The 19,540-nt window shown below is 42.1% G+C and overlaps 1 protein-coding gene across 1 annotated transcript in view; it reads right to left on the bottom strand.

The window, feature by feature from the left end:
• Positions 1-19,540, bottom strand: part of LOC126484618 (centrosomal protein of 290 kDa-like) — a 209,353-nt gene that overhangs the window by 84,581 nt on the left and 105,232 nt on the right. Inside the window, exons 16-17 of the mRNA XM_050108205.1 lie at positions 19,063-19,305; positions 13,508-13,633 (exon numbers count right to left, since the gene is read on the bottom strand). Coding sequence (XP_049964162.1) covers positions 13,508-13,633; positions 19,063-19,305 — 369 coding nt within the window. The remainder of the gene's footprint in view (positions 1-13,507; positions 13,634-19,062; positions 19,306-19,540) is intronic.

Below are 19,540 nucleotides of genomic sequence, written 5' to 3'. Positions count from 1 at the left end.
TGGTTGCTTCATCAGGAAAGAGGGAAGGAGAGGGAAAGACGAAAGGATGTGGGTTTTAAGGGAGAGGGTAAGGAGTCATTCCAATCCCGGGAGCGGAAAGACTTACCTTAGGGGGAAAAAAGAACAGGTATACACTCGCACACACACACATATCCATCCGCACATACACAGACACAAGCAGACATTTGTAAAGGCAAAGAGTTTGGGCAGAGATGTCAGTCGAGGCGGAAGTACAGAGGCAAAGATGTTGTTGAAAGACAGATGAGGTATGAGCGGCAGCAACTTGAAATTAGCGGAGGTTGAGGCCTGGCAGATAACGAGAAGAAAGGATATACTGAAGGGCAAGTTCCCATCTCCGGAGTTCTGACGGGCTGGTGTTAGTGGGAAGTATCCAGATAACCCGGACGGTGTAACACTGTGCCAAGATGTGCTGGCCGTGCACCAAGGCATGTTTAGCCACATGGTGATCCTCATTACCAACAAACACTGTCTGCCTGTGTCCATTCATGTGAATGGACAGTTTGTTGCTGGTCATTCCCACATAGAAAGCTTCACAGTGTAGGCAGGTCAGTTGGTAAATCACGTGGGTGCTTTCACACGTGGCTCTGCCTTTGATCGTGTACACCTTCCGGGTTACAGGACTGGAGTAGGTGGTGGTGGTGGTGGGAGGGTGCATTGGACAGGTTTTACACCGGGGGCGGTTACAAGGGTAGGAGCCAGAGGGTATGGGGATTTCATAGGGATGAACTAAGAGGTTACGAAGGTTAGGTGGACGGCGGAAAGACACTCTTGGTGGAGTGGGGAGGATTTCATGAAGGATGGATCTCATTTCAGGGCAGGATTTGAGGAAGTCGTATCCCTGCTGGACAGCCACATTCAGAATCTGATCCAGTCCCGGAAAGTATCCTGTCACAAGTGGGGCACTTTTGTGGTTCTTCTGTGGGGGGTTCTGGGTTTTAGGGGACAAGGAAGTGGCTCTGGTTATTTGCTTCTGTACCAGGTCGGGAGGGTAGTTGTGGGATGTGAAAGCTGTTTTCAGGTTGTTGGTGTAATGGTTTAGGGATTCCGGACTGGAGCAGATTCATTTGCCACGAAGACCTAGGCTGTAGGGAAGGGACTGTTTGATGTGGAATGGGTGCCAGCTGTCATAATGGAGGTACTGTTGCTTGTTGGTGGGTTTGATGTGGACGGACATGTGAAGCTGGCCATTGGACAGATGGAGGCCAACGTCAAGGAAAGTGGCATGGGATTTGGAGTAGGACCAGGTGAATCTGATGGAACCAAAGGAGTTGAGGTTGGAGAGTAAATTCTGGAGTTCTTCTTCACTGTGAGTCCAGATCATGAAGATGTCATTAATAAATCTGTACCAAACTTTGGGTTGGCAGGCCTGGGTAACCAAGAAGGCTTCCTCTAAGCGACCCATGAATAGGTTGGCGTACAAGGGGGCCATCCTGGTACCCATGGCTGTTCCCTTTAATTGTTGGTATGTCTGGCCTTCAAAAGTGAAGAAGTTGTGGGTCAGGATGAAGCTGGCTAAGGTAATGAGGAAAGAGGTTTTAGGTAGGGTGGCAGGTGATCGGCGTGAAAGGAAGTGCTCCATCGCTGCGAGGCCCTGGACGTGCGGAATATTTGTGTATAAGGAAGTGGCATCAATGGTTACAAGGATGGTTTCCGGGGGTAATAGATTGGGTTAGGATTCCAGGCGTTCGAGAAAGTGGTTGGTGTCTTTGATGAAGGATGGGAGACTGCATGTAATGGGTTGAAGGTGTTGATCTACGTAGGCAGAGATACGTTCTGTGGGGGCTTGGTGACCAGCTGCAATGGGGCGGCCGGGATGATTGGGTTTGTGAATTTTAGGAAGAAGGTAGAAGGTAGTGGTGCGGGGTGTCGGTGGGGTCAGAAGGTTGATGGAGTCAGGTGAAAGGTTTTGTAGGGGGCCTAAGGTTCTGAGGATTCCTTGAAGCTCCACCTGGACATCAGGAATGGGATTACCTTGGCAAACTTTGTATGTGGTGTAGTCTGAAAGCTGACGCAGCCCTCAGCCACATACTCCCGACGATCAAGTACCACGGTCGTGGAACCCTTGTCCGCCGGAAGAATGACGATGGATCGGTCAGCCTTCAGATCACAGATAGCTTGGGCTTCAGCAGTGGTGATGTTGGGAGTAGGATTAAGGTTTTCTAAGAAGGATTGAGAAGCAAGGCTAGAAGTCAGAAATTTCTGGAAGGTTTGGAGAGGGTGATTTTGAGGAAGAGGGGGTGGGTCCCGCTGTGACGGAGGACGGAACTGTTCCAGGCAGGGTTCAATTTGGATAGTGTATTGGGGAGTTGGATCATTAGGAGTAGGATTAGGATCATTTTTCTTCGTGGCAAAGTGATATTTCCAGCAGAGAGTCCGAGTGTAGGACAGTAAATCTTTGACGAGGGCTGTTTGGTTGAATCTGGGAGTGGGGCTGAAGGTGAGGCCTTTGGATAGGACAGAGGTTTCGGATTGTGAGAGAGGTTTGGAGGAAAGGTTAACTACTGAATTGGGGTGTTGTGGTTCCAGATTGCGTTGATTGGAATTTTGAGGTTTTGGAGGGAGTGGAGTGGGAAGTGGGAGATTGAGTAGATGGGAGAGACTGGGTTTGTGTGCAATGAGAGGAGGTTGAGGTTTGCTGGAAAGGTTGTGAAGGGTGAGTGAGTTGCCTTACCGGAGGTGGGAAACCAGGAGATTGGATAATTTCTTGAGGTGGAGGGTGGCATGCTGTTCTAATTTGCGGTTGGCCTGTAGGAGGATGCTTTGAACAGCGGGTGTGGATGAGAGAGAGGAAAGATTGAGGACTTTTAATAAGGATAGGAGTTGACGGGTGTGTTCATTGGCTGAGTTGATGTGTAGGTGAAGGATTAGGTGGGTGAGGGCAATGGATTGTTCAGTTTGGAACGGGTATAGGGACTGATGGAAAGAAGGGTTGCAGCCAGAGATGGGAACTTTAAGTGTGAGGCCTTTGGGGGTAATGCCAAATGTCAGACAAGCCTGAGAAAATAAAATATGGGAGCGTAATCTGGCTAGGGCGAAGGCATGTTTGCAGAGGGAATGTAAATAAAACTTAATGGGGTCGTTGTGGGGGTGTTGTGAGGGTGACATGGTGTTAGAAGGTGGAAAGTGAACCATGAGGCTGAAATATATATATATATATATATATATATATATATATATATATATATATATATATATATATATATATATATATATATATATATGGGAGAGATAAAGGTGAACTAGAAAGCAAGATCTGGTGTGAAAAAAGGCGAAAAAGTGTTGGTTAAAGCTGGGCTGTGTTGATCCTGTGGTGAACTTGGGTTGGTAGACAACGATGTGCATAGAGGTTAGGTGGTTGTGTTGCCGCCAAAACACATTAAAGGGTGGAGAAATTCGGGAAAAATTTCGAAAAAATTACGTGTAAATGTATTAAAAGGAGTGGTTTTGTGGTGGCAGATTATGAGAATGAGGCTAACAATTGTCTGACGAAGAAATAATGACGTTAAAACCTGTGGGAAGCGGCTAAAAATGATGAATGATGTGTGGAAAAAAAAAAAAAAAAAAAAAAAAAAAAAAAAAAAAAAAAAAAAAAAAAAAATTGGAAATAAAGCGAAAGTTATTAGAACTACCTGAGATGGTTGTTTAATAGGTGAAAGGAACAGTTTGTGAACTAGAAACAGTGGATTTTATAGCAGCGGTAGTGTTGAAAGCGGGGGAAAAAAAATTTTTTTGGTTATGGTTTGGAAGTGGGTTACGTATTATTGAGTATATATAGGCGGGATAAAATTGTATAGTAGATTATGGTAAAAAGGAGAAGGTGAATACAAAGTGAACCAACTGGCAAAAACAGAAAGAGAAAATAAGACGACAGAAAAGATTTCGAAATGCAACAGTGACAATAACAAACGTGATTTTGGGTTCAAATTAATGATATGAATATAATAGAGGGAAACATTCCACGCGGGAAAAATATATTTAAAAACAAAGATGATGTGACTTACCGTACGAAAGCACTGGCAGGTCGATAGAAACACAAACACACACATACATACACACAAAATTCTAGCTTTCGTAACCAATGGTTGCTTCGTCAGGAAAGAGGGAAGGAGAGGGAAAGACGAAAGGATGTGGGTTTTAAGGGAGAGGGTAAGGTGTCATTCCAATCCCGGGAGCAGAAAGACTTACCTTAGGGGGAAAAAAGGAAAAAAGGACAGGTATACACTCGCGCGCACACACACACATATCCATCCGCACATACACAGACACAAGCAGACATTTGTAAAGGCAAAGAGTTTGGGCAGAGATGTCAGTCGAGGCGGAAGTACAGAGGCAAAGATGTTGCTAAAAGACAGATGAGGTATGAGCGGCGGCAACTTGAAATTAGCGGAGGTTGAGGCCTGGCGGATAACGAGAAGAGAGGATATACTGAAGGGCAAGTTCCCATCTCTGGAGTTCTGACAGGTTGGTGTTAGTGGGAAGTATCCAGATAACCCGAACGGTGTCACACTGTGCCAAGATGTGCTGGCCGTGCACCAAGGCATGTTTAGCCACAGGGTGATCCCCATTACCAACAAACACTGTCTGCCTGTGTCCATTCATGCGAATGGACAGTTTGTTGCTGGTCATTCCCACATAGAAAGCTTCACAGTGTAGGCAGGTCAGTTGGTAAATCACGTGGGTGCTTTCACACGTGGCTCTGCCTTTGATCGTGTACACCTTCCGGGTTACAGGACTGGAGTAGGTGGTGGTGGGAGGGTGCATTGGACAGGTTTTACACCGGGGGCGGTTACAAGGGTAGGAGCCAGAGGGTAAGGAAGGTGGTTTGGGGATTTCATAGGGATGAACTAAGACGTTAAAACCACGTAGATCAACACCTTCAACCCATTACATGCAGTCTCCCATCCTTCATCAAAGACACCAACCACTTTCTCAAACGCCGGGATCCTTACCCAATCTATTACCCCCCGGAAACCATACTTGTAACCATTGATGCCACTTCCTTATACACAAATATTCCGCACGTCCAGGGCCTCGCTGCGATGGAGCACTTCCTTTCACGCTGATCACCTGCCACCCTACCAAAAACCTCTTTCCTCATTACCTTACCCAGCTTCATCCTGACCCACAACTTCTTCACTTTTGAAGGTCAGACATACCAACAATTAAAGGGAACAGCCGTGGGTACCAGGATGGCCCCCTTGTACGCCAACCTATTCATGGGTCGCTTAGAGGAAGCCTTCTTGGTTACCCAGGCCTGCCAACCCAAAGTTTGGTACAGATTTATTAATGACATCTTCATGATCTGGACTCACAGTGAAGAAGAACTCCAGAATTTACTCTCCAACCTCAACTCCTTTGGTTCCATCAGATTCACCTGGTCCTACTCCAAATCCCATGCCACTTTCCTTGACGTTGAACTCCATCTGTCCAATGGCCAGCTTCACATGTCCATCCACATCAAACCCACCAACAAGCAACAGTACCTCCATTATGACAGCTGCCACCCATTCCACATCAAACGGTCCCTTCCCTACAGCCTAGGTCTTCGAGGCAAACGAATCTGCTCCAGTCCGGAATCCCTAAACCATTACACCAACAACCTGAAAACAGATTTCACATCCCGCAACTTCCCTCCCGACCTGGTACAGAAGCAAATAACCAGAGCCACTTCCTCGTACCCTAAAACCCAGAACCTCCCACAGAAGAACCACAAAAGTGCCCCACTTGTGACAGGATACTTTCCGGGACTGGATCAGACTCTGAATGTGGCTCTCCAGCAGGGATACGGCTTCCTCAAATCCAACCCTGAAATGAGATCCATCCTTCATGAAATCCTCCCCACTCCACCTAGAGTGTCTTTCCGCCATCCACCTAACCTTCGTAACCTCTTAGTTCATCCCTCTGAAACCCCCAAACCACCTTCCTTACCCTCTGGCTCCTACCCTTGTAACCGCCCCCGGTGTAAAACCCGTCCAATGCACCCTCCCACCACCACCTACTCCAGTCCTGTAACCCGGAAGGTGTACACGATCAAAGGCAGAGCCACGTGTGAAAGCACCCACGTGATTTACCAACTGACCTGCCTACACTGTGAAGCTTTCTATGTGGGAATGACCAGCAACAAACTGTCCATTCACATGAATGGACACAGGCAGACAGTGTTTGTTGGTAATGAGGATCACCCTGTGGCTAAACATGCCTTGGTGCACGGCCAGCACATCTTGGCACTGTGTTACACCGTCCGGGTTATCTGGATACTTCCCACTAACACCAACCTGTCAGAACTCCAGAGATGGGAACTTGCCCTTCAGTATATCCTCTCTTCTCGTTATCCGCCAGGCCTCAACCTCCGCTAATTTCAAGTTGCCGCCGCTCATACCTCATCTGTCCTTTAACAACATCTTTGCCTCTGTACTTCCGCCTCGACTGACATCTCTGCCCAAACTCTTTGCCTTTACAAATGTCTGCTTGTGTCTGTGTATGTGCTGATGGATGTGTGTGTGTGTGTGTGCGAGTGTATACCTGTTCTTTTTTCCTTTTTTCCCCCTAAGGTAAGTCTTTCTGCTCCCGGGATTGGGATGACTCCTTACCCTCTCCCTTAAAACCCACATCCTTTCGTCTTTCCCTCTCCTTCCCTCTTTCCTGACGAAGCAACCATTGGTTGCGAAAGCTAGAATTTTGTGTGTATGTATGTGTTTGTTTGTGTTTCTATCGACCTGCCAGCGCTTTCGTACGGTAAGTCACATCATCTTTGTTTTTAAATATATTTTTCCCGCGTGGAATGTTTCCCTCTATTATGTTAAATAATTTAGTTAGATGTGAATGTGTTGAGGTGAACTTCTTTAGCCAGAAATTTGCTACTTTATCTTTTCCAGGGGTTTTCTAATTGTGAGTAGAAGTAATTGCTTGGGTGACTTCATGTTGCAAAATTATCACTTCAGGGATTTGTGGTATCATCTTCTATGTGTCTGTTTCTGCTTGTATCCACCGTGCATGCCTGTTATGCTGTACCGGGTTTGACCATATGTTGCTCTAGAAGTGTTCCATGTCTGTTATGTTTGGTGGATAGTCTATTTTAATGTGTGTGTTATCTATTGTCTGGTAAAATTTCTTTTGGTTTGTGTTGAATGTTTTGTTTTGTTTCCTTCTATTTTCACTTTTTTTGTATCTTCTAAGTCATTTGGCCAATGCTTGTAATTTCTGCTTCTTTTCATCTAACTGCTCTATCGCTTCTTGTTGTGAGATTTTACCTAACCTTTTTCGTTTTTTGTCTGATATTTCATTTCTTATCAATTGTGTTAGCTGTCCAATGTCTTTTCTCAGTTTTTCTATTCTGATCTGTAGCCTGTGTTGCCATGCTGGTTTTGTGGGTTTCTTCTGTGTCTTGGTTGGTTCTGATCTCTGCCTAGTGTGTATATTTAGTGTAGTGAGTGCTCCTACATACATCAGTAGTTGTAACTCTTCCATAGTTGTATTTTCATTTATTTTGTTGTGTATGATTGTGTTGATAGTTGTTATTGTTGTTTCGACTTGTGGGTTATTTGGTGGTCTACGCAAGAATGGTCTAATGTCTGTATTTGTGTCTTTGTATTCTATATATGTCAGCTGAAATTTTTCTTCTATATCTAACATGTGTGTCAGTTCATGTTCTATTTGTGCTTGTTATTATTATTATTATTATTATTATTATTATTATTATTACTGGTATTCCTGATTTTTTTTGTGCGCCTGCGTGTTGATCTATAGTTCCTTTATAAATACAGTTTATCATAAATATATCTAAAAAAATATTTCAAAAAACTGAAAAGATTTAACAGTCAATGTTATCAACAGATGTGTGCATGTACACTAAAACTCAGAAGAGATCAGATTTTACAGTTGTTTTTTACAGGAAATAAGAGAGATATACAACAAAAATTTAGAACAAAATGCAAATTGTGTACTGTTCCCAGATTAATCATGCAAGGCTACCATAGGAATTCTGTCATTTACTGAAATCCCTCCTACCTCCTCCAAACAGATTGAAAAGTAATCCAGACAACACACTGGCCCCACCGTCAGCCAAAATTGAGGATTTGCCATAAACCAAGATCAAGAGTGCTTCTTACCAGGTTTATTTATTTATCATATGGCTTTTTGATACAATGAAAAAATACACAGAATGTAGAGCTTAATATTTGTGACATAAAATCTTGTGAACAAACATCTAGACCATTTATGTAATCTATCGACTTTGGAGCACCAGCAGGAAGTCTTCTGGTCGACCATCATATGATATTGTGGGGCGTTCTTCTCTGACATGTCTGATGATTTTCCATTCTCAGCAATCACAAAGTGGGCCTGGTTGCTTACCCCATTTGTGTAAAAAATTAGCACGTCTATTGCTTTTGGTTCTAATTCAGTTTATCATTGACCATGTTTTGTGTGGCACATCATATCCAAGTGGTTTTTGGGTGATACACTTCATATTAATATTTTCATCTACATCTAGATCTACGTAGATATTCTGCAAGTCACCATACGGTGCTTGGCAGAGGTTACCATGTACCACTTTCCTGTTACACTCACAAACAGAACAAGGGAAATACGACTGCTAAATGTCTCTGTATGGGCTGTAATTTCACTTATATTATCTTTGTGGTCCTTACGCAAAATATGTGTTGACGACAGTAGAATTGTTCTGTAATCAGCTTCAAATGTCAGTTTTCTAAATTTTCCCAATAGTCATCCTTGAAAAAAATGTTCCCATTTTGAGTTCCCAAAGCATTTCTGTGCCATTTGCACATGGTTTGAACCTACTGGCAACAAATCTAGCAGCCTGCCCCAGAATTGCTTCAATGTTTTCCTTTAATCTGACCTGGTGCAGATCCCCAACACTCCCCAATCATTCGTCTTCCCTACCACAATCCTCACATGCTTGTTCCATTTAAAATCTCCGAGCTCATTATGGCCAGATATTTAAACTACATTACTGTGTCAAGGAGGACACTATTAATGCTGTATCCAAGCGTTACAGGTTTGTTTTTCCTACTCATCCGCATTAACTTAAATATTTCTACATTTTGAGCTAGCTGCCATTCATCACACCAACCACAAATTTTGTCCGAGTCATCATGTATCCTCCTCATCATCATCATCTTGGACAGTTTCCAGCCACTGGCTGGGTCTGTCGGGAACACAAGCCTCTCCATCGTGTTCTGTCTTTCCACCATTCCCCCTCTTCCACCTTCGTCCAGTTCTCTCCTCTTCTCGTCACACATCCCTTCACTCCCTTCACCCATCTATCTCTCGGTCTTCCCCTGGGCCTCTTCCCCTCCAGTTGCAGATCAAACATCCTCTTTGGAATTCTTCCCTCCTCCATTCTCTTCATGTGTCCATACCACTGCAGTCTTGATTTCTCTATCCTGTCCTGTACTGGTTCCTCCTTTAGTCTTTCCCTCACATACACATTTCACAATCTGTCTCGTCTTGTTACACTCAACCTGCTCCTCTGGAACTTCATTTCACTAGCTTGTATTCTACTTTTGTCGCTTTTGTGCATTACCCATGTCTCACTTCCGTATGCCAATATGGGGACAAAGTAGGTTCGGTACATAATTCCCTTGGATTTCTGTGGCACCTCCTTGCTCCAAATAAGCCCCCTAATGCATTTGAAGAACTGCCCTGCTTTTCTGCACCTTTCATTTGTTTCCATTGCGTTTCCCCCCTTACTTTCAATCATGCTTCCCAGGTACTTGAAGTTCTCTACCACTTGTAGTTTTTCCCCTCCACAAGCTATATCCACATTTGGCCTATTCTTCTTCCTTGTTGTGACTATTATTTCACTTTTCTTTGCAGAGAAATGCATTCCATATTGTGCTGCCGTTGCCTCCCATACATCTAACTACTCTTGCACCTCCTTCTCGCAATTTCCCCATATCATCAGGTCATCGGCAAAAAGCACTGCTTTCATTTTATGATCTCCAATTGCATCTGATACTTGCTGTAGGATTTCATCCATAACAATAATAAACAATAAAGGTGAAAGTGCACTTCCCTGTTGCAGCCCATTTTCCAGCTTGAACCATGCAGTACGTTCCCTCCCCACTTTCACACAACTCTCACTTCCCTCATACATTTTTCTGACTTCTCATGTTATCTCTTCATCTATCCCTTTTGCGTTCAGCACATCCCAGAGCTTGTCCCTACAGATACTGTCATACGCCTTCTCAATATCTAAAAAGGCCTTCCCGTACTCATAGTGCCTTTCCTGCAGTTGCCTTACCGCAAATATGAGGTCCGTTGTTGATCTTCCCGGTCTGAAACCATACTCCTCCTCTTGCAGTCTACTTTCAATACTGCTTCTTATTCTCTTCTCCAGGATCTTTTCATAGATTTTTCCACAGTGGCATAGCAGGGTGATTCCTCTGTAGTTCTCACATCTCCTATTATCCCCTTTCTTGAAGATCGGGACTATAATTCCTTTCTTCCAATCCTCAGGAATTCTGTTCTCCTTCCACACCACCCTCAGCACTCTGTATAGCCACTGGGTTCCTACTTCTCCTGCTGCTCGTATCATATCCACTGTTACTTCGTCCCAACCTGGTGCCTTGCCCCCTTTCATCCTCTTTATGGCTTCTTCCACTTCATTCCAAGTTAGATCATCAATTTCCCCACTATTATAATCGTCTGCTGCCTTAGGCTCTCCATCGCTGTTAGTTACCCGCTTGGCGGCATTCAACAGATCTTCAAAGTACTCCTTCCAAATCTTTTTGAGCTCATGCATTTCCTCCACAACTCTTCCATTATTATCCATGATCCTCAGGCACTCGCTTCTGTCGTTCCTCTTATTTCTTACCATGGTGTAAAGTACTTTTTTGTTCCCTTCACTGTCCTCTTCTAACATTCTTGTCCATTTTTCCATCCACTTCTTCTTCTCCGCCCTTACTACGGTCTGTGCCGCTTTCTTGCTTTCCTTAAATTTTACCCTAGCTTCCTCTGTTCGGGTGTGGAACCATTCTCTGAAGGCTTTGTTCTTTCGAAGTACTGCCTCTTTACATATGTTGTTCCACCATGGGGTTTCCTTACTTCTCCTCTTTGTGCTAGTTCTTCCGCACACAGTCTCAGCTGCCTCAACTAGAGCCCTCTTAAAATCTCCCCATTCTTCTTCCACTGTTCTCTGATCTTCCTTTGGCAGCTTCTTCCTGATCAGTGTCTGGTACTGGGTCCTCCATTCATCCTCTTTCAGCATCCATGTCTTCAACCTTTTCTCCTGTATGTCTGTTGCCCTCCTATCTTTTTTCTCTCTCAGGGTGGCTACCATCAGCCGATGGTCACTGTCTAAGGCCTCAGATGGAATGACCTTAACATCTGTGAGGCTGCTCATCATCTGCCTATCCACTAGTACATAGTCTACTACTGAAGTCTGGGACCAGTCTCCACTGTACCAAGTTATTTTGTGGCTACCTCTCTTCTTGTACCAGGAATTTGCGATCGCCAGCCCATTCCTCTTGCAGAATTCCAGCAACAATTTTCCTTCTCTACTTCGGTTCCCCCAGCCCTCTGTTCCCATTATCTCCTCGAATCCTTTCCTGTCTGTGCCAACATGTGCATTGAGGTCCCCTATTATAATCTGATTACCTCCATTTAGCTGCTTTTGCATGTCATCTTCAAATTCCTCCTTCTCCTTTTTTGTACACCCCACCTGTGGGGCATATGCTTGGATGATTTCAATGCTTTTTCCTTTCACTTGTACTCTGGCTTTTATCATTCGATCATTGATACCTTCCACCTCCTCCTGCAGACCCTCTCTGACCACTATTGCCACTCCATTTCTTCCCCTCTCATTCCCTATCCAGTACAGTTTACATCCTTTACTTAGTGGTTTTTCACCAACTCCTCTCCACCTAGTCTCAGCAAGTCCCAAGATGTCCAATTTCCTCCTTTCCATCATTTCTACAATTTCTTCTAACTTCCCAGTTAGAGTCCTTACGTTTAAGATGCCCAGTCGTAAACCATCTCGTAATCCTTTTCCATTGCTTGGTAGGTTTCCTTTAAATCCATTCCGTGATCCGAGGCATGTTCCCTTTTTGAAAGCAGTTGATTTATCCACTACTGGCTTGCTAGGCCTATCGCAGCTTCACCAGAGCCCCGTTAGCCGTCACGTTTCAGGGTTCCCATAGGGCCTTCCCAGCTACCGTAGCGGTCCTGGGGCACACAAAGTCCCCGCTGTACATCGCCCCTATAGGCAGTCCCCTACTTTGTGCCGTTGCCCATCTCCCACGACTTGGACGAGGGGATGGACTTATGGGAGACCATGTATGTATCCTCCTACAGTCACTAAAATTTGTTGTCTAGCCCATTCTTGAGACCATGCATTAGGAATGTTGAACTCATCTTCTACAGTGATCCTTACTGGTTTTGTTGGTGGTCATGCAGAGCATAGTTGGTTAAGGTTTGCATCATCAACATCTTGACGAACTGGGTTTGTACTCATTTGTAACAGCATTTATGCAGCAAAGTTGAGGGAATGCAATGTGGCTTAGTACTGGCAACCATACAGTAGGTGTTGATTTAATAATGCTAGTAATTATTCTCATGACGCTGTTTAGTTAGACATCTATCTTTTGTGCATATATGCTGTTTAGCCAAACCAGTGCACAATATTTGGCAGAAGAATGTAGGGTGGGTGCTTATGCTCCCTAGGTTGTACCACATAGCTTTTGAATGATGATGTTTCCTGTCTTCAATTTGTTGGCTGTTTTTGTTAGATGCTCTCTGAAAGACAGAGTTCTATCAAGAGTTACCTCCATGCACTTTGGTGTTTTAGTATAAGTGAGTTTAGTGTTTTCAAATTGTTATATTATTGACAGCATATAAAATGAATTTAGTTAAAAGGTGATGTACAGTGACTTGAACATAAAACAGTGGTAATTATAAGACTTCTGAAGTAATGGTGCTTCTATACTCCTGTGAGTCTGAAATTAAAATAAATTTTTGTCCCTTTAGACAAAAAAGAGGTACTGATCTGCTCAACCAGTGATTAAGGACACTAATCAGTACTATAACTAGTTTAACAATGCTTTGCTGTCTTGGATTTCTTACGGCCTCACTGCCCACGAACAATTGAGAAAACATTATTATTCCACTGACATATCATCACTGTCGTGCACCAAAAAAAGCATAAAAACATCTTCCACTAATTACGTCCACTGATCTATGTTCCTTGCCAAATATTTTCCAACAATAGCATGTCCCTTGCCAAATAAGATATTCCAATAAGAGCAACAGTAAAAGCAATCATATTGGAAATAAGAATGTTAGAAGCATTTTCTGATTCAACATGATGTGGCAGGATGTCACTAATTGTGTGTTGAATAACATTTAGCCAATGACAGTATAAAAGTTCTTACAAATATCATTCTCATATCTGCACTAAAACAGCTAAAATATTTACCTGGGAATACAATCAAGAAATGAAAAATCATGTTCAATGTAAGTTACTTACTCCAATTACAATCTTTAATTTCTCAGCAAGCTGTTTAATAATTTCTGACGCCATCTCCAATGAAGAAAGGGGACTAGCATCAACTGGAGTCTGCTGGAGCAACAAAAGACGTTGATGCATGGCTTCCTGTTAGGAAAAAAAATTGCACATCAAGACCTGGAGATATATATACAGACCATTTCAAATATAGGTAGTTATTCACATAATGTGACAAACAAATATTAATAGTGTAGCTACCAGATGGATTCGTAGGTATACTCTATCTTTGGGTATCATCAACAACAAATGACTGGTGTTCACCAATAAGCTTGCAGGTATAAAAATCCATTTATTAGAAGGTATAGCAAAGCGGATAAAGTCTGAATTAAGACAGAAGTAGAATGACATAGATGATGTCACAAGTAGAATTGAAGCAAACTAGGAAAAACTGAAAAGAAATTATTTAAAATTTCAGAACTCACTGTAAGTGCCTAACAGGTGCGGCGGATTGCAGAAATCTCTCGCTAGGTCCTGAAATATGTTTGTGGATCGTATGTCTGTGGACAAATCACAGATCACAGTGAATGATCACTGAATGTTTGGAATGCAATCTGATGGACTGCACATCTGTGGACAAATTGCAGCTCGCAGTGAACGATTGTGAGTGCAATCTAACGAATCATATGTAACATGTGATGGTATAGCTGCCTGGATGTAATATGTTTCTCTGGATATTCAGTGATGTTATGCAGTTTTATTTCTTTTTCTATGCTCATATAGAGTAAGAACTTTGCATTAGAGTTTACAGTCATTCAGGGAGCACAAATCACTCTGAAAAGTAAAGTGGAAGCTGGTGTTACTGCTGACAGAAAAAAAAAAAAATCCCAACATCCAAGAGCGAGTTGTGCAAGACGAACAAAAGTTGGTGCCTCTGTTTTCACATCTGAAAGATGATGTCTATTCAGATTTTAAGCCAGCCACGTAAGAGTGGCACTAGTAGCACCACTAAAAGGATGAAAATCAGGTTTGTATTAAATAAGCACTCTAATGGTCATGAGCATTAGTTACCTTTGAAACTGGACACAGTGAATAGATGGTAGTAAAAAATGCCTTTTAGATGACAAAGATGCCATTATCGACAGCTCAAAGAGTTTAAACAAGGTTGTGTAACAGGGCTATGAGAAACTGGATGTTTCTTCTGTGATACTGCAGAAATACTGAGCAGAAATGTACCCACTGTACATGACTGCTATCAGTGCTGTGCCATAAAAAGCTATGGTCATAAGACGACCACACTCCAGACAGCCACGTGGCACTACCAAGAGGGAAGACCGTTGTGTTCGGCATATGACTGTGGGGCATCGTACTGCATCTGCAGCAGCAATTCAAGCAGCAGCTGACACCACACTGGCACAATGAACTGATACAAATCAGGATAGCTCCAAGCCAGATGCCCTGTAGCTTGCATTCAACTCTCAGCCTAAATCACCACCATTTGCGACTTCAGTGATGTCAAGCAAGAGCTTAATGAAGGGCTGTTGTGTTTTCTGATGAAAGACAGGTCTGCCTCAGTGCAGGTGATGGTCTTGTATTGGTTAGGAGGAGGACAGGTGAGCACCTGCAACCAATCTGTCTGCAGCCAAGACACACTGGACCTACCACTGGAGTTATGGCCTGGAGTGTGGTTTCATATGACAGCAGGAGCACTCTCGTGGTTATTCCAAGCACCGTGATTCGAACTGTTGTGCTGTCATTCATGAACAGCATTTCAGGGTGTGTTTTCCAACAGGATAATGTTTGCCCTCAAACTGCTCTTATGACTCAATATGCTCTGCAGAGTGTCGACATGTTGCCAGATCCGTCTCCAGTCTAGCACATATGGGACATCATTGGATGACAATTCCAGTGTCATCCACAATCAGAATTAACTGTCCCTGCATTGACAGACCAAGTGCAACAGGCACAGAATTGCATCCTACAAACTGACATCCAGCACCTGTACAGCACAATGCATGCACCTTTGCATGCTTGCATTCAACTTTCTGGCAGTTACACAGGTTGTTAATGTACCAGCATTTCACATTTGTAATGGATTTTCTCCCACATACATTAACATTTGAACTTGCAATGTTAATCACTGAAATGTGTTACCCAGGCACATTTATTCCTAAAATTTCATTACTCTGCACTAATTATTTCTTGGTGTTGGGATTCTTTTTCCATCAGAGTTCATGTAAAAACAGTGGTATCCTCAGATTTTGCAGTAATTAGCATTTTGAATCTAGTGCTGTCAGAGTAGAAATTAATGCAAAGTTCATATATACAGGACCATGTGATGATTTTTTGGTTTTTTATGAAACAACTAGAAATATTATTAAAGATTTCAACTTCTCAGCAGAAAGAGATAAGAGTAAATGGAGATTTTAAATGGATATTTCAAATATGGTAAGGAAAGTTCTGGCAGAATGTAGGAATCAAAGAAAATGTAGGAGTAAAGGGGACCACTCACTGAATAGTAGAGGTGTTGTGTGTCTTACAGGCACACTAAGAGAATGAATACTTTGCTAGCTTTCGGATGAATCCTTTAACAAGGTGGAGTGTACAGACACACACACATTGTGCTGGCTAATCACACAGTCAAAACTGTGTGTTCAGTCGGCACAATGTGGCAAAATTATGTATTAAGTTGAGATTTTAATATAAATGTTTAGGTCATACTTGCTCTGCAGCTATACTTCAGTCTCTTGTCATTTAGTGTAATCTAACTCCCTCTCACACAATTTACAACAAGAGTAATGTGAACCAGCTGTACTGCATTTGATGACATTTCAATAGTTCATAAGCACTGTGTAAATACTTGCAGACAAACTAAATGACTAATTAAAAAAAAATACAAATTGACTACTTAACACATTAAGGACCAGACAGTTTTGTTCGAACTTACCACAGAGGCCAGTTATTGTGTGCTGCCTGACTTGCATGCAGCCCACATAAAATAGCTGTCTTGCAGGTTCTCTGGTCTCCTTTCAGTACCATCAGTAGTCTATACATAATAGTTTTTTTTTTTTTTTGCTATTGTCTCTCTGCATCTACCCATAAATAAATTTGTATCATCTTATTTTATACTTTTGGTGTTTGAAAAGAAAACATTTCTTCGCATTATGAAACAATAATGCAGGCAGAAAATTTTTGTAAACTATTACTGTGATGTAGTTGTAAATTTCATGTACATATAATCATCATAACCCACCAGCTAGATGTCTTATTCACACCCTTTGTGTACCAGTTGATTTTAGAGTGCAATTAATGTTCTATTCTACTGATCATATTACATTCAAACTTAGAAATCCTACACACAAGAGATTCTGGTAGTTCTTCAATGTGTGGTACTTCATGAAGCACATTTCCTTGTGAAAGGTACCTTGCATAATGAGCAGTGGGTTTCCTTCCTCAAGTTAGGCGCACTGAAATGTTGCCGGAGTTGGACTGATATTTCTTGACCCCTGATCCAAAAGCTGCCTCCGGTTTGTGTTTCTTCATATCCTCTGAGTCTTTGAAGATGGTCCTGTTTAAGATGTTCAAGATGTAGGAGTTTTCCGGGGGTCTCTGTCTTCTCTTTTGTTGTCCCCCTGAGCATTCACTTCTGGCTGCTGCATTGATACAACAGGAATGACTTGTTCTTCATCTTCTTTTAATGGGTTTATGTTCTATACACCATGAAGGCAATGATTAGCACAAGCTGATCAGCCAGAGGACTGCCTTCTTGCTCCATTTGACAGTCTTTCTCAGGACACAGTCGTAGAACAAATACTGGGCTGCTCTGTCCTCACCCTTCATGTAGTTACTGTTCTGAAGGATACAATCAGGCTTCTTCATAACACCTCTCTTGCTTTCTACACTCTTCATCATAGCTGGATGTACACTGCTAACCATTTGCCCCATCTGCTTGTCTTTCCAACCTTGTAAAACCATATCTCCTTTCCAGCTGTACATGCTTTCCCCTCGCTTGAGATTGTTTACAGCAGCTGAAAACTCAGGTGAAAGTCTCCTATTGGTCATTATTGTCCCACAGACCCTACTCTTCCTTACATGCAGGTCTGTGTGTGTGTGTGTGTGTGTGTGTGTGTGTGTGCGTGTGTGTGTGTGTACTTGGAGATTTCATAGTTATCAAGATCATACAAGAGGTCAAATATACCGACACTAGCATCTATACTCTTCTTACTCCACACCTTGCCAGCTAATAGTTCAAACTTCACCCAACAGAGAATACAACTGGCAATACGCAAACAGAGATTTCTGTGCCCCGTCAGTCACCACTGGCTGCTGTAGTATGGAGATCTCCAAGACCCATCATCAATGTGTTAAGAAGTATTAATGAAACACAAACAAGAAAAATGTACACAACATAATTTGCGTAAATGAAAAATATTTTATGTTGTGAAACGTAACCAACAGTTCCCAAGAAAATTGTTTCAAAACAAGTTTAATAAATTACAATTCTCATTTTTTTCTAATTTAATTTTTTTGCAAGCATTAGTGGACAAACAGACATCAACTGCCCCTGCTGCTAAACATAACAGTTCATTTTCCACAGTAGACCTTTATGAGAGTGGCATTAAAAATACTGGATGACACTGCTTGATAAAATGCTCATGTCTGGCAGGGTTGAAGAGAGCAATCCATCACTAGTATGCTGGGGCCTTAAGAATGAAGACACACACAGGATGAAAATTATATCCAGGGCAAGATGTATGAAATTATCAAACAGAAAGGGTGAAAGTATTCTGTAAGAATGAAATTCAATGCACAAATATAAATGACAAAAATGTTCTGCCATGCTAAGTATCCTCTGCAATGCACTTCACAGAGGTTTGCAGAGTATGTATGTAGATGTTGATGCAAAAGAGCTGGGCATTCCTGCACTAGTATGCAACACATCATCCTCAATGTGCTGCAATGTCATAACATGCCTGCCATACCAAATAACAGTGGAATTGAAAGATGAATTTATTGGTACCTGGTAGGAATCTTTTGCAGTATTTTGATGCTGAAAATGTGGATTTGTAAGAAGAACTGTTGCAGGGGGGAGAGACCCATGTTTGAATACTGATAAGAAGAAACAAGTTATCTTTCTCTCTCTGTCATGATGAATAAGGTGTAGTTTTGAAACACTAAATAGATATCAGAACATCAATCACCAGTGCTACATAAGAAGATCTCCTCAATAATCACCTTCACCATGTAAACATTAATAACTGACAAGGGCTGCAGAGTGCCAACTTTTTATGCTGCTAGTAATTCAAAAGTACTTATATCACATGAAAAGAGAATTTCATCAACTGGTGAAAAATGAGTTTTTAACATACCTTACTTCCAGGAAAAATACTTATTTTCAAGATGTATTCACACACTTCTAGTAAGCTGAAATACACATTACACTTCACGGGGATTTTACTGAGCTATGGCATTATTATACGCCCTAGGTAAATAAAGGATTTGCCACATAAGCTATAACACAGATTTTTATTTGAAACAGCTCCAGAGTTGTCAAGTTAAATACATGTAACATAGTGTACCTGTTGATGATTCAACTGCATAATGTCATGCCGCACTTTTATATCACTTTCGGAATTCCACATTTTTTTAACATCTGTTGGAGATGGAACATCAGCACATTTCTTTAGAGCACCTTGCCTTGAATTTGCTAGGCACTGACCATAAAGCAGACCTAACTGATGCCGTGCCATGCAATAGCCTTCTTCCAACTGCTCAACAGTGTGGGACAATTGAGATAAATGCTTTTCTTGAACTTCATACTCCTAAAACAAACAGAGCAAGTTAGTGAGATGGCATGTGCTAAACAATTTTATCCCATCATGATAGCAGATAATCACTAAATAACGAAATTACAATTCAGTGGAACAGTAAAGACAGTCATTTTACTGATCAAACTACATCCATTAACAAGAACCAAATACACAACTTGTTCAGTACTCTTCATAACATATAATCTCAGCTTCCAAATATTGAGGAAAAGCTGAATAGGAACTTTAA

Source organism: Schistocerca serialis, chromosome 1 (assembly GCF_023864345.2).
Source record: "Schistocerca serialis cubense isolate TAMUIC-IGC-003099 chromosome 1, iqSchSeri2.2, whole genome shotgun sequence".
NCBI lineage: Eukaryota > Metazoa > Arthropoda > Insecta > Orthoptera > Acrididae > Schistocerca > Schistocerca serialis.
The sequence above is the reverse complement of the archived record's forward strand: the minus strand, read 5'-3'. Positions and strand labels throughout refer to the sequence as shown.